We start from the raw sequence: 12,853 nt of genomic DNA on the forward strand, positions 1-12,853 counted from the left end.
GAGAATTATTACGACTAAATGTTCATTTTACTGTTAATCAACCAGATTTTATTGAATCGAGCGCGATAATATCGACGACAATCAATTAAATTTGTCGTTGATAATGTAATGATGCGACTCGATTTATTTTCTGTTCGATTTATCCTTGTACGCAAAAAAAAAAAATATATATATATATATAAATAATATCAGATACGTATACTGTAAGTGATACCAGATACTTACTATGTATTATAAGAAAGATAATTTTAACACGAAATTATAATTCAAATTTCTATTTCTATTTGAATTTTTTGAATTATTCAAACAGAAATTTTTTTTTACGATTAATTCACGATACAACAGTATCGTAATTCTTGTTTACTTTTCTGCTTTTTATTCCATAAAATTTGTTTATCGAATGATGTCGAAGACTGTAATCCATATGAATCGAGTTGCATCGTTTCATGGATATTATTATCTCGTCGTAAAGATAACGTATAGTAAAACCTCGCAAATCTGTCGACGTTGGTGAAGCAATCCAACCGGTTTCTTAGAAACTAGAGAGGCAAAGGATTGCGCCAATAGAGAAGTACAAATTATTAATGGAGAGAAAGAGAAAGAGAGAGAAAGAAATGTGTGTATGTGAGAGAAAGTGTGTGTGTAAGAAAGAAAGAGAGAAAGAAAAAAGAACCGTAAAAATGCGAATAAAATCGAGAATGAAATAATGTGACCAATAACGAATGAAATGTAACGTCTGATGTTTAGTTTCATCGCTTTTTATTCATTACCTTTGATTATATTATTGCTTGTAATAATTCATTCGAGATACCTTGAATACAAAAAGTAATAAACAATGTTAGCCTGTCTTCTGTCTTTCTTATCCTTAGAAATTCCTTTCAAACTTTTCAATCCTTAAAAATTCTTTTATCTATTTTTTCACGTTGTAAAGACAATTTTTTTTTTCTTAATTTTTAATTTTCAAAGTAATTAGACGATCATATTTTTAAATAATTCCACTAATTTGATATTTGATTACGATTAGAAGATTATGCATATTCTATTTAAAATTATAACTGTAATTAGAATTGATAATACAAAACTTTAAATATAGTATCATAATAATTGCACATGAAAATATAAAATTAAAAGTAAAAATTCAATATTGTGTTTATTTTTTAATACTTTTAAACACTTTTATATTTCGTATTTTCCTAATTTTTTTTCCAATTTATGGATTTATTATATGAGTTTTCAATTATATTATAACTACAATAATTTGACTTCATAAAATTTTTTATAATTTAATATCGCGTTTTATTATTTTCTATGTGATATAATGTCACGAAAAGTAAATTAAATCAATAGCGAGAGAAAAATTTGTTCTCATCCGAATTGTTGTAAAAGATACATAAATAGGTTAGGTTAGAGTCAAATTAACACATGCAGAAACTATAGTTCTCGTGCTTATAGTCATGAGAATAAAGTGCCATATTGCAATGATAAGAACGATTTCTCCACACCCTGATATAAGACTCTTGAATTATTATTTAATGTAAACAAACGGTTGATCGTGCAAAAGAGTAAAATGGCTGTTAGTTCGCTTGTCAATCTGGCAGACCACTGACAATAATGTGAGAAGTGGATATCATTGTACGCCCACATGCTTATTGAATGCCGATAAGAACGTACTGAATTTCTTGTTAAGCTGTATTGCATGTGCCGTACATCATCCACGATGAGTATTTTGAGAAGAAGGTAATAATATAACAAGAAGTAGTTAATTTAAAAATTTTCAGTTGAAAAATTTTCTTTTTTTTCTCTTTCTTTAGATTAAATGAATTTGATGATATTTTGAATGCTGAAGAAATAGATCTCATCAGTCTCAAACGATTATGCTTCCATGGTATGTATCTTATATATATATATGTATGTATATATATAATAAATATATATATATATATATATCTATATGTATATATATATATATATATATATATATCTTAATTTTCTTTGTGCTGCATCAATATAGTTTATTATTCTAAATATTATAAAATTATGAGTTAAAACTTCTATTCTTTTCTTTTTATTCTACATTATATCTTATTATTAATCTATCAATTAATAGATTGTTTGATAAATGATAATTATTTATAGGAATACCAGATGAAGGAGGTTTAAGACCTTTGTGTTGGAAACTTTTATTAAATTATTTACCTTCAACAAGACTCAGTTGGTCAGAAACACTTACACGTAAAAGAACACTTTATAAAACCTTTATTGGTAAGTTGTTAGTTTAATTTATTCAGAATTATAAGGAATGTAACTAAAAAATTAATTATTAATAAAAATGGTTTACAGAGGATCTGATTGTCACTCCAGGTGAAGCAAATAGTGATGGTGAACGTGTAGATGTTACACTTCATGATCATCCTTTAAATTTAAACCCTGATAGTAAATGGCAAACCTATTTTAAGGATAATGAAGTTCTCCTACAAATAGATAAAGATGTTAGGTAAATTTATTATCATATTCGATAATAATTTCCTTTTTTTAGGAATTTGAAATAAATTATATTTATAGGAGATTATGCCCAGACATATCATTTTTTCAACAAGGTACAGATTATCCTCGAGAAGAGATTGTAAATGCTAGTGGACAAAAACGTTTACATTCTAGAGTACAACATACAGTTTTAAGAAGTGCAAATGTTGAAAGAAAGGGACTTGGTGTCACTAAGGTAATTATAAATGATAATAAATAATTAATGGTACTAATATTCTTATATTTTTACATTCTTATGCTGATGGAAAGTAGCAGGTAACGTCGTTTAACTATTTCAACTTGTTATCTTAGATTAGTGTAATCAAACAATTTTTTTTATATTTCTCTTTAGATAGCAGTTTCTATCAGAAAAGCTGCAGAAGATTATGCACCACTTGCAGAAGGTGGTGAAGCACATTGGGAAGTTTTAGAAAGAATACTTTTTCTTTATGCTAAATTAAATCCAGGACAGGGCTATGTGCAAGGCATGAATGAAATTGTTGGTCCTATTTATCATGCATTTGCTTGTGATCCAGATCAAAAATGGAGAGGTATAAATATTTTTTATGGAAGAATGTATTTTTAAATTATGGAAAAATATTTATATTAAATTTTGATTATTTTATAAATATTTTATTATATAAATATTTCTTGTAGAACATGCAGAAGCAGATACTTTTTTTTGCTTTACGAATTTAATGAGTGAAATTCGTGATTTTTTCATAAAATCGTTAGATGAAGCCGAATTCGGAATAAATTCGATGATGAGCAAACTTACAGCTCAAGTTAAAGCTAATGACCCTGAAATTTGGATGCGTTTACATCAACAAGAATTATGTCCACAATATTATAGTTTTAGGTAAATTAAGTTAATTAATATTATAATTAATATTATTTTTTTGTGAAAAAGAGATTAATATTTATATAAATAAAAATATTTTTAGATGGTTAACACTTCTTCTATCACAAGAATTTCCATTACCTGATGTTATGAGGATTTGGGATTCTCTTTTTGCTGATGAAAACAGATTCAGCTTTTTGATACATATCTGTTGTGCCATGATTTTGTAAATATTACTTATTATACTAAATATATGTAAATATAATTTATAATTTAATTATATTAAACTTTTCAGACTCTTAAGGGACCAATTACTTGCTGGTGATTTCACTACAAATGTTAAACTTTTACAAGTAAAATATTTTCTCTGAAATAAGAATTATATTCAATATAATATAAAAATTTTAATATAAAAATGCATCTGTATTTAATAATAATAATACTTTAACAATAATATTATTATTAATTACTTATTTAATTTTTTGTTATGATATTACATTTTTATTTCAGAATTTTCCTTCAATGGATATTCAAATAGTACTTTCTAAGGCAGCTGCATTGGCAGGCAAAAGTTTAAATTCACCATAATTCTACATAATTTTTCATGTACAACTTCGTTCGATTTAAAAACATAAACGAAACGTCTGAAACATCTTTTAAAGGTATACATTCTTCATTATTTCTTATTTTTTTCTTTATCCTTATTTATATAATACAAACTATGATTTTACACATAGGCCTGAATATTCTTCCGCGAACAAGATTATTAGAACTAAAAGTTGTTCTAAATAGTTCGGACAAAAATATATGTATCATATATATTGTAACATGATATTGTGTGTAAAAACTGTTAAAAAGTAAAATGATTTTACACAATGTTTTATATTCCCGAGATATAAAATTTCTCCAGTTGTATATTGGAGACCGGGATTAATAAGATATGAATTTAGCTCTCTGTTTCTTTATTTAACAAAAAAAAAAATCTCAACCCTTAACGAAAAAAAAATAAGTTCTAAATACAATGATTTCTGTTATTTTTCACTGCAGATATATTTAATTACAAATTATTAATAGAATTTATATTCGTAAATATTTTTTTTTGTATTTTTATTTTTAGTTCTTCTTAAAAACTTATAAAAAAACAAATTTATTATTTATTATGTAATAACTTCATCGATTATTTCAATTTTGTTTAAATTTGAATATACATATAAAAATAAAATAGAAATTAAAAGGAAAGTGCCAATCTATCTATCGAAAAATGCAAATTTGAATTTGAAAATATTTTTGTTAAGGGTTAAGAAAAATATATATAACTGTGCTGTGAATAAAAAATTCAGCCATATTAAAAATTTAAATCTTGTTATGTCCAAAAAAAACAAATATTTGGATATTAAGAAAAAAAAAAATGTGTTTATAAGTTGATATTTCATAACAATTTCTTAACGAACGAAGTATGAAAGATACTCCATTAGTTACTAAATGAAAAAAAGAAAAAAAAAGAAAAAAAAAAAGAAAGAAAAAATGTGTGAATGCGTTTGTAATAGTTGCTGACTCGATACGAATTTTGTAATAATTAAATCATATTAGATTATTATTGTTGTATTGCACAATAGTGCATTTAAGTAAAACATTATATTTTGTAATCTTATTTTTATAATGATCTGCGTCATTTATTCTGCGTTTATAAAATAAAAAAAAGTTATATTTGCATAAATGATTTATTCTTTAAACTTATCTTTTTCATTTTTTATAACTTTAAAAATATATCTCAATATATATTGATATATTTATATATATTTTTATATATCCTATATATATTTTTATATTTCTATATATCCTATTTATATATTTTAAATATAATTCTACATTATTATGTGTTACACATATATTTTATATTGTATGATATAATATATATAAAAAATGATATATTTTAAATATATTATATTTTATATGACGTTTACATGTTAGAAATATAATTCTAAGTTTATATGGGTTTTATGCTAACAGCCAATAGTAATAATAATAAAATTGTATTTAGAAAGAAATTAATTATATTTTATTTTAAATTTCCTTTATCAAACATATTTTTAAAAGTTTTTTTCACTTTTAATAATTAAAAAAGTAATATTATAAAAACTTAAAATTATGAATTGAATATAAATTATAACATAAACAAAGTATTTTATATGTATTCGATTAATTTCGTACTTCGTCTATGATTACATGCCAAAAGCAAATATAAATAAAATAGTGAAAGAAAATTCTTGTATCTTTTCTGTGACGAAATTGTTAGATATAAATGATTCTTATATCTAATTTATGGAAATGAGTTTATAATTTTTATATATATTTTGTTTCTAAATTAATTTTTTAAAGTCTGAAGTTAAATTATGATTTTTCAATTTATAAAAACGTAACAAAAAATTTATTTATAAATAAATTATAATATAAATATTAAAAATATTTCAAAATCATAGAATTGATTATATTAAAATATATTACCATATTATATTTAAAGTAAATCTTCCATTATAACTTTGCGACGAACGGCATTGCTAAAACCTTCTTTATATTTAAACCATACATCATTTTTTGATAGAAAAGTTTGCGAACTGATAGTTTCTTTATCATATTTATTTTGTTTATCTTGACTGACTGTAATAACTCTTCCAAAAAAATCTTTATATTTCTGTAATTTTCATTATTTTTGATATTCATATTAAAAAAAAAGAATAGAAAAAAATAAAAATATAAAAAATATTACACTTACGATTTCTTTTGTTTGAGCTTCTTTAGATTCTATGCTAATTATATTATTACATGTTTTAGTAACGAGATCTTCCTTTGAATTTGTTGTCGTATTTTCTTTTATAGCATTCTCGTTTTTATTTTGTGTACATTTTGTTACATTTTTTATTGCATTTGCTGCTCGTCGTAATCGTTCGGCTTCTAATTCTTGAACAAGTATTTGTTTTACTGGATATGTAAGCGTTCGATGATATTTACAATTCGGAAAAATACTTATTTCAAATATATTACTGAAAGAATTAATAAATATATAAATTTTATTTAAGATTTTATTTAATTTTAGTATATATTATTTTCTTACGGATCTAATTTATAGTCATAAGTTCCATCAAGTTTTTTCTCTTGAGTAAATGTAAGACCAAAATTAATTAAAATATTGACTATACGACTAATATCTTCCTTTTCTTTCATTGAATGTAAATGTCCGGAAACTGTTCGCAATCGCGAAGATAACAAATCCGGAAAAAAAGGAGCTATATCGATTGTTAAAATTATACTATTACGACCACTACTTCTTTGAATAGTAGATAGAATTCCAATATTTCTGGCATGTTTCTGATTCATCTATAAGAAAGAAATTTCTTTATTAATAAATTTATAATTTTAAATTATTTCATATTTCTATTTTCACATAATTCTTACTTCATATAAAATAGAAGGATAAAATAATTTAGCATTTCTTGATTTAGCAAAATATAAATGCCATGTAACAAACGCGTAATTTAGGTAAGGCATAACAGACCAAACCTGAAGATTTGCAACAAGAGATAAAATTTCATCAAAAAATTGAAACCATTGTAAGCATAGTGCTATATAATATAATTTATTATTACAAATTTCTGGATAATTATGAAATATACCTTGAGCTAATTTTTCTAATTCTCCTATAAAAAATAAATATTATTAATATAGTTTTAAGTTTTATATATATATAAATGTTGAATATATCATTTAATACCGTTTTGTACAATGTTTAATACAAGTCGAATTCTTTCTGAAATAGAAAGTATTCCACTTCTATTCATAGGTATTGTTAATATTTGTTTCCATGAGTCAAACAATCCTTTTCTACTATCTTTTAATGCAAAAGATAGATTGTCTTTTGAATTAATACCACCCATGTATTGAAGTGCTCCCAAACATGATCTGATATCACAACCAGATATTTCCACTAAAGTCAAAAGTGCATCAGGATTTACTTTTAAATTTTCTTTTTGTGATATTTCCATTAATCTATCTGCCAGCCTTGTAGAACTTACTTCTGGTACTGATATAATAAGTGCAACAGTCCTAAGAGCTCTATAAAATAAATTCAATATATATATATTTATATATGTTCATGATTTTTTTTTTACATATAAATAAATCATATAATTGAGTTGAATAAAATATTTACCTTAAAGAAGGAGTATATGGTTCATTACATATGCATATTATAGGACGATGACAAATATTTGAAGATTTGTCAGTATTCATTTTATCTTTTTTGCCTTTTGGAATTAATTTACCTTGTATGAATTTAAGAAGAAGATCAATGGATGCAGCTGGTGCCCCATCAATTTCATCTAAAATTAAACAATTTGGTCGAGGATCACTTCCCATTACTGCTTTCATTTGTGTTGATGCAAGAAGAATTTGTCTATATTTAACAATACATAATTGTACAATATCTTATTTTAGTTAAAGATATTAATTTTATTTATGCTTATTTTATTATATTACCTAAATGTATCTGGACTTCTTTCATCACTTGCATTAATTTCTATTACATTATAACCAGCATGTTTAGCTGCTAAATGTGCTAATGTAGTTTTACCTAATCCAGGTGGTCCACTAAGTAGTACAATTCTTTGAATTGGAAAACCTTTATTATCTACTTCCTTAAAAGTTTTTTCATCTATAAACTTTCTATTTTTAAAACGATTAAGTGTAGAATTTAATTTCTTTTTTTTTTGAGTATAATTTCTGTTAAATACTATTTTATCCCAAAGTTTTAGCCAATGTAATAAGTCTCTATTTACACTTTCATCTGAAAGTAACTCTATATAAGATCTAGGTTTATATTTATCAACCCATAATTCATCATCTTGAGCAATGTTTGTATTAGGAAGGTAAGAAGTTTCACGACTGGCACGCATAGCATTCTGTACCATCTGTAATAAGACTTTAAATTCTTAAAATTATTTTGTTAAAAACATAATAATTAATTTAAAAATTATATATAATATGTATCTTTAAATCTTACAATTTCTTCAGCTTCAGCTTTAATTTGGCTAAATGGCACTGATAATAAATTAGAAATTGAATGTATATTTCTTTTTATTTCACATTGTTCATTACTTTTAACTCTTATATATATACGTTGTGCATCACATGGTCTAGTTACAGCTACAAAATTCCAACGTGGGACTCTCAATGATATTGATTCTCTTTTGCTAATAAAATAATAAATAAAATCAGTAAGCTATTAATATAAATTATTTATAGCTTTTAAATATAAAGTTTGATATATTTTCTCTTAACATACTTTTCAGCATGTTTTCTATTAACAGAAACTCCTCTATTATATTCATTAAATTTTTGTCTAGCATCTAATACTGCTTTAATAACTTCTTGAGGTTGATCCCATCGTGGTTTTTTATCTTTTGGTTCCTGAATATCAACTATAAGTTATATAGTCATAAGTCAAATAGTTATAAATCATAATATTATTTATTATATTGTATGTTTTAAAATAATATAAATATAAATATAAATATAATTTTTAAATATAAATATTGCATATTGTAAATGTAAAAAAAAATCATACCAAAAGTATTTATATCTAACATATCTGAAATATCACCAAATAATTCATCATAGTTTCTTTTTTTTGTAATATCTATATCAAAATTATCATTACATTCAATAGTTTTGCTAGTGCTAGCAATTGCCACTTCATTATATTTATTAGAGGTAGGAATATTCAATTCTTTATACACATTAGGTATAGATGTATTTAATTTATTTTTTTCTTTTTGTTTTTTTTCCAAATTCTCAATTTTTACATTGCTTTTTTCAAGTTCTAAAAAAAAAATTCAAATTTATAATTTATTTCGCGAGTTAATTATAAAATATCAATAACAAATAACAAAAAATTTATTATAAAATAATAAAGAAAATAATTATTAAAGCAATGTATTAATTTAATTAATTAAAAAATTTTCTAATCATTTACACAAGTTTATAAAATATTACGATAAGGTTATACCTTCAATTTCTTTTAAAACTTCATATTCATTCTCATGAATTAAATCAAATTCTTCATCAGGATCAGGAAATTCAGAATCCATAATTTATATTTATATATTTTAGAATCTTTACAAATATATTTTAATTATTATATAAATATAATATTAAAATTTTAAAGTTACTCAACGTTTCAATGTTTTAATTAGATCTTTGCATTAGATCAACTGACAAAATTGTCGTGCATGTAATTAGCGAACACATATTAAACAAAGAAAATTCTAATAACAATTCTAACTAATTTTAATAATTACGTCCAAATAATCCGTGACATGCAGCGTATTTATCAATTGTACTCTTTGAAAGTGTTTTTTTTATGATATTGCACACATGACGTTTGTGAGAAAAATGTATAATTTTGTTGAATTGTTGACTTTTGGAATGCAAAAAGGATTGATGTTGTATATAAATATTGTTCCATTATCGTATTACTGATCAACATTAATTTTAGTCATATTACTTGTCGTTATATCTAATAAAAACATAAGATTATACTAAGAACATATTATTATTGTAACGGTTTTTATGGTATAGAAAAATGGGCGGGAAAAAGTATATGTTTTCCCGCGCATTTTTCCGCGGTAATTTTAAATGATATTATAATGCATAAACAAATAATTAAAATAAATAAAAATAAATATTATTTATATTAATATATATTTAAGATATATTTATTTCATTAATCAATGAATCATTTAATGAAAATAATTCAATCATTTGTTGAATAAAAATATTGATTATTTATTAATATAGATATTAAAATAAAAGACTAGAATTAAAAACTAGTTAAAATAATTTTTATAGAGTTGTAAGACTTTGTGTATCATTTATTGTCATTTTGCCAAGTATGTATTCCGTATTCAGAATAAACAGTTGTTTCAGAGATGATGCTTTGAATAACAAAGGTGATTTCTAGTATGTTAGACAAATTCAATTACACGTCAGTAACATTGGAATTTTTCGTAAATTTCGTAATATTCTTTTTCAAACATAATCATTTGTATCTTAATAAACAAATTATATAAAATGTAATCATAAATGTAGATTTATTGCTGGATAAAAAAAGAATAAATTAGAAATTTTTGTTGAAAAAGAAGATATAAATATAAAAATTAAAGACATTTAAATATAAACATAAAAATTTCTTAATAAATATTATTTTTGTAATATTTTAAGTATATTTTTTTGCTAGATGTATTTATATAGTTTTGTTTTAGCTATATGTATATTTTCGGTGCATGTAAGTATACGTTACGTCAGTCTATGCTGTGACATTGTAGGAGTAAGTGGGGTAAATTTTTGTTCGTTATTCGTTATCAGAAATAATATGTATATATAATGTGAATAATTGGTGTTTTGAATTAGTGTTGTGCGTAGTTATGATATACAAAATAACAATTTAATAAAATTAGGTAATAATTATTTTAATTTTGTAAATTCAAGTTTTTAAATGTTTAAAGTGAAGTATCTGTGATATATTAACTTTTAAGAAATGTTAGTTTACAAATAAATATGAAATACAATTAGTATAAAGTGTTTATACAATTAAGTAAAAAGTGTTTTAAAAAAGGAATGAATTTGGTTATGAAAGGTTATAATTCATATCGGTTAAAACTTCATTTCGTTTCATTCTCTATTTCATTCTTTGAGACAAGTAATCTTTGCGATTAAGACAATCAGCCACTGTAAATCCGGTTTCGTTGAAATTGCGATCAATACTTTTCTGTTTGAATCTCCTAAGCAATATTATTCTCGACCAAGTTTATATATCTATATGTAACTATTATGTTCACGTGGTTTTCGAGAAGTGAAAATTAAACTAATAATTAATTTCCTAATGCCATTATATAAGTACTAAATAACTGCTAATAAATAAATGTTCAAAAATTTATAACGGTGAATTGAAACTATAAAATTGTTCAAATCGATATTATGAATGAATTAGAATAACAATAAATTACAATTATTTATTGTAAAAATATAAACTAGTTAAAAATAATATGTAGTCTATTGTTTTCAATTTTCTTTCTAGTCTTTAAGAATTTCTTTTCAATATATGATAGCTACACATGACGTCAGTTTAGATAAGAACATAGATTTGTGACTTATCGTTATGTCTTCGACAAAATGTACAATTTTATTTATTATGTCATTTGCAGTATTGAATCAAATTAATATAATTATTATTATAATACAATTAATCAATAAATTATTTAATTACGAATTAGAAACGTTCACAAATTGTATATTAAAAGAATTGTTATATTTTATTAACGATTTTATTTTTATTTCTTATAAATGGCATTCTCAATTGAATTACATATTTTAAAAAGTTTAATATAAAATATTTTTCATATTTACAAGCATATAAAGACAATTCGAACTATTATATATATATAAATTATATAACGAATACTTCAAATATTTCGAACTACATATGGATCAATTATAAAAAAACGTGTTTAATCATTTCTAACGGAAAAGTAGGTACACCTGTGGAAAAAAATATGCAGACCTCTTTATCGAAACGAACAATCGGTTGCATCGGGAAGTGTACTTCTGGTCTTAGTGTTGATGAATTAGATCAGATTACAGATAATATAAATAAAACGTTGAATCATCCTCGTGGAAGAGAGATTTTTAAAAAGTTTTTGGAACAATATGATCTCAGAGACAATCTTGAGTGTTTGGCGCTATTCGAAATATGTTTTGAAATTATCGAACGTGAACAAAAATTTCTGTAAGTAATTATTAATTTTCTTTTAATAATAATAATTGCAATATTTTACAAAATATTATTATTATTTTTTGAAATTATTTTTCTTAGTTTTTTTTCGAATAAATATATACTTTTAAAATGTTACCTTCAGAGAGAAGGAAACTTTTCTTAGTTGATAAAGCAGTTAGTCGATAAATACAAATCGATTTTTAGACAATCGAAGAAGGAACCTTTGTTGGAATCGTTAATCGAAAATGTCAAGCAAGTACAAGAAATGGCTACAGATTTGGATGGAGTATCGCAAATAGATCGTGCACTTTTGGAACGTTTTAACGAAGCTTTAAATAGCAATTCAAGGAATTCTTTACTTAGTATATTAGAGGATACCAGAAATTGTTGTCGAGATCATTTGAGAAGTATTCATGAAAAGTTCAAACAGTACGCATCAGAACCGTGTCCAATGTCTAGATAATATTTTTTTCATTTTCGTACATTTACAACTTTGTATAAATGCAAAAGTTATTTTTTGTTCTATTAATAATTTATAATATTTCTTGAATTGTAAAAATTAATGTGTTAAATACGTTTTATGTATTAATATAAGTCTGTGATGATTAATATAAGATATATTTATATATATTTTCTGTGCATTTTTACGTGTTCGTAAAATT

General features: G+C 23.4%; 3 protein-coding genes across 8 annotated transcripts; 2 read left to right on the top strand and 1 right to left on the bottom strand.

The window, feature by feature from the left end:
• Positions 1-1,382: 1,382 nt before the first annotated feature.
• LOC408604 (TBC1 domain family member 13) lies at positions 1,383-4,882 on the top strand. Of its 2 annotated transcripts, XM_016914689.2 has the most exons (12): positions 1,383-1,737; positions 1,812-1,885; positions 2,137-2,262; positions 2,341-2,494; positions 2,563-2,719; positions 2,797-2,799; positions 2,876-3,074; positions 3,181-3,382; positions 3,468-3,590; positions 3,660-3,717; positions 3,875-4,026; positions 4,102-4,882. In XM_016914689.2, the coding sequence occupies exons 1-11, from the start codon at positions 1,697-1,699 to the stop codon at positions 3,950-3,952; spliced, it is 1,215 nt and encodes a 404-aa protein (XP_016770178.2). In that variant the 5' UTR covers positions 1,383-1,696; the 3' UTR covers positions 3,953-4,026; positions 4,102-4,882. The 2 variants fall into 2 exon arrangements, with proteins under 2 accessions (XP_016770178.2, XP_016770184.2); XM_016914695.2 differs by lacking the exon at positions 2,797-2,799 and having other exon boundaries at positions 1,386-1,737.
• Positions 4,883-5,846: 964 nt separating this feature from the next.
• Positions 5,847-10,001, bottom strand: LOC726742 (chromosome transmission fidelity protein 18 homolog). Its single transcript, XM_001122463.5, has 11 exons — positions 9,426-10,001; positions 8,985-9,239; positions 8,703-8,838; positions 8,421-8,610; positions 7,898-8,328; positions 7,572-7,814; positions 7,134-7,474; positions 6,818-7,059; positions 6,477-6,739; positions 6,138-6,405; positions 5,847-6,056 (listed from the first exon to the last, which is right to left on the bottom strand). Exons 1-11 carry the CDS (start codon positions 9,505-9,507, stop codon positions 5,880-5,882), a joined length of 2,628 nt encoding a protein of 875 aa, XP_001122463.2. The 5' UTR covers positions 9,508-10,001; the 3' UTR covers positions 5,847-5,879.
• Positions 10,002-10,295: 294 nt separating this feature from the next.
• On the top strand, positions 10,296-12,750 carry LOC100577003. 5 transcript variants are annotated; one of them, XM_006565319.2, is made up of 3 exons: positions 10,296-10,368; positions 11,951-12,203; positions 12,396-12,750. In XM_006565319.2, the coding sequence occupies exons 1-3, from the start codon at positions 10,311-10,313 to the stop codon at positions 12,652-12,654; spliced, it is 570 nt and encodes a 189-aa protein (XP_006565382.1). In that variant the 5' UTR covers positions 10,296-10,310; the 3' UTR covers positions 12,655-12,750. The 5 variants fall into 5 exon arrangements, with proteins under 5 accessions (XP_006565382.1, XP_003250617.1, XP_006565385.1 ...); XM_003250569.4 differs by lacking the exon at positions 10,296-10,368 and adding an exon at positions 10,657-10,875 and having other exon boundaries at positions 11,948-12,203; XM_006565322.3 differs by lacking the exon at positions 10,296-10,368 and adding an exon at positions 10,657-10,875.
• Positions 12,751-12,853: the final 103 nt, after the last annotated feature.

This window comes from Apis mellifera, linkage group LG1 (assembly GCF_003254395.2).
Source record: "Apis mellifera strain DH4 linkage group LG1, Amel_HAv3.1, whole genome shotgun sequence".
Taxonomy (NCBI): domain Eukaryota; kingdom Metazoa; phylum Arthropoda; class Insecta; order Hymenoptera; family Apidae; genus Apis; species Apis mellifera.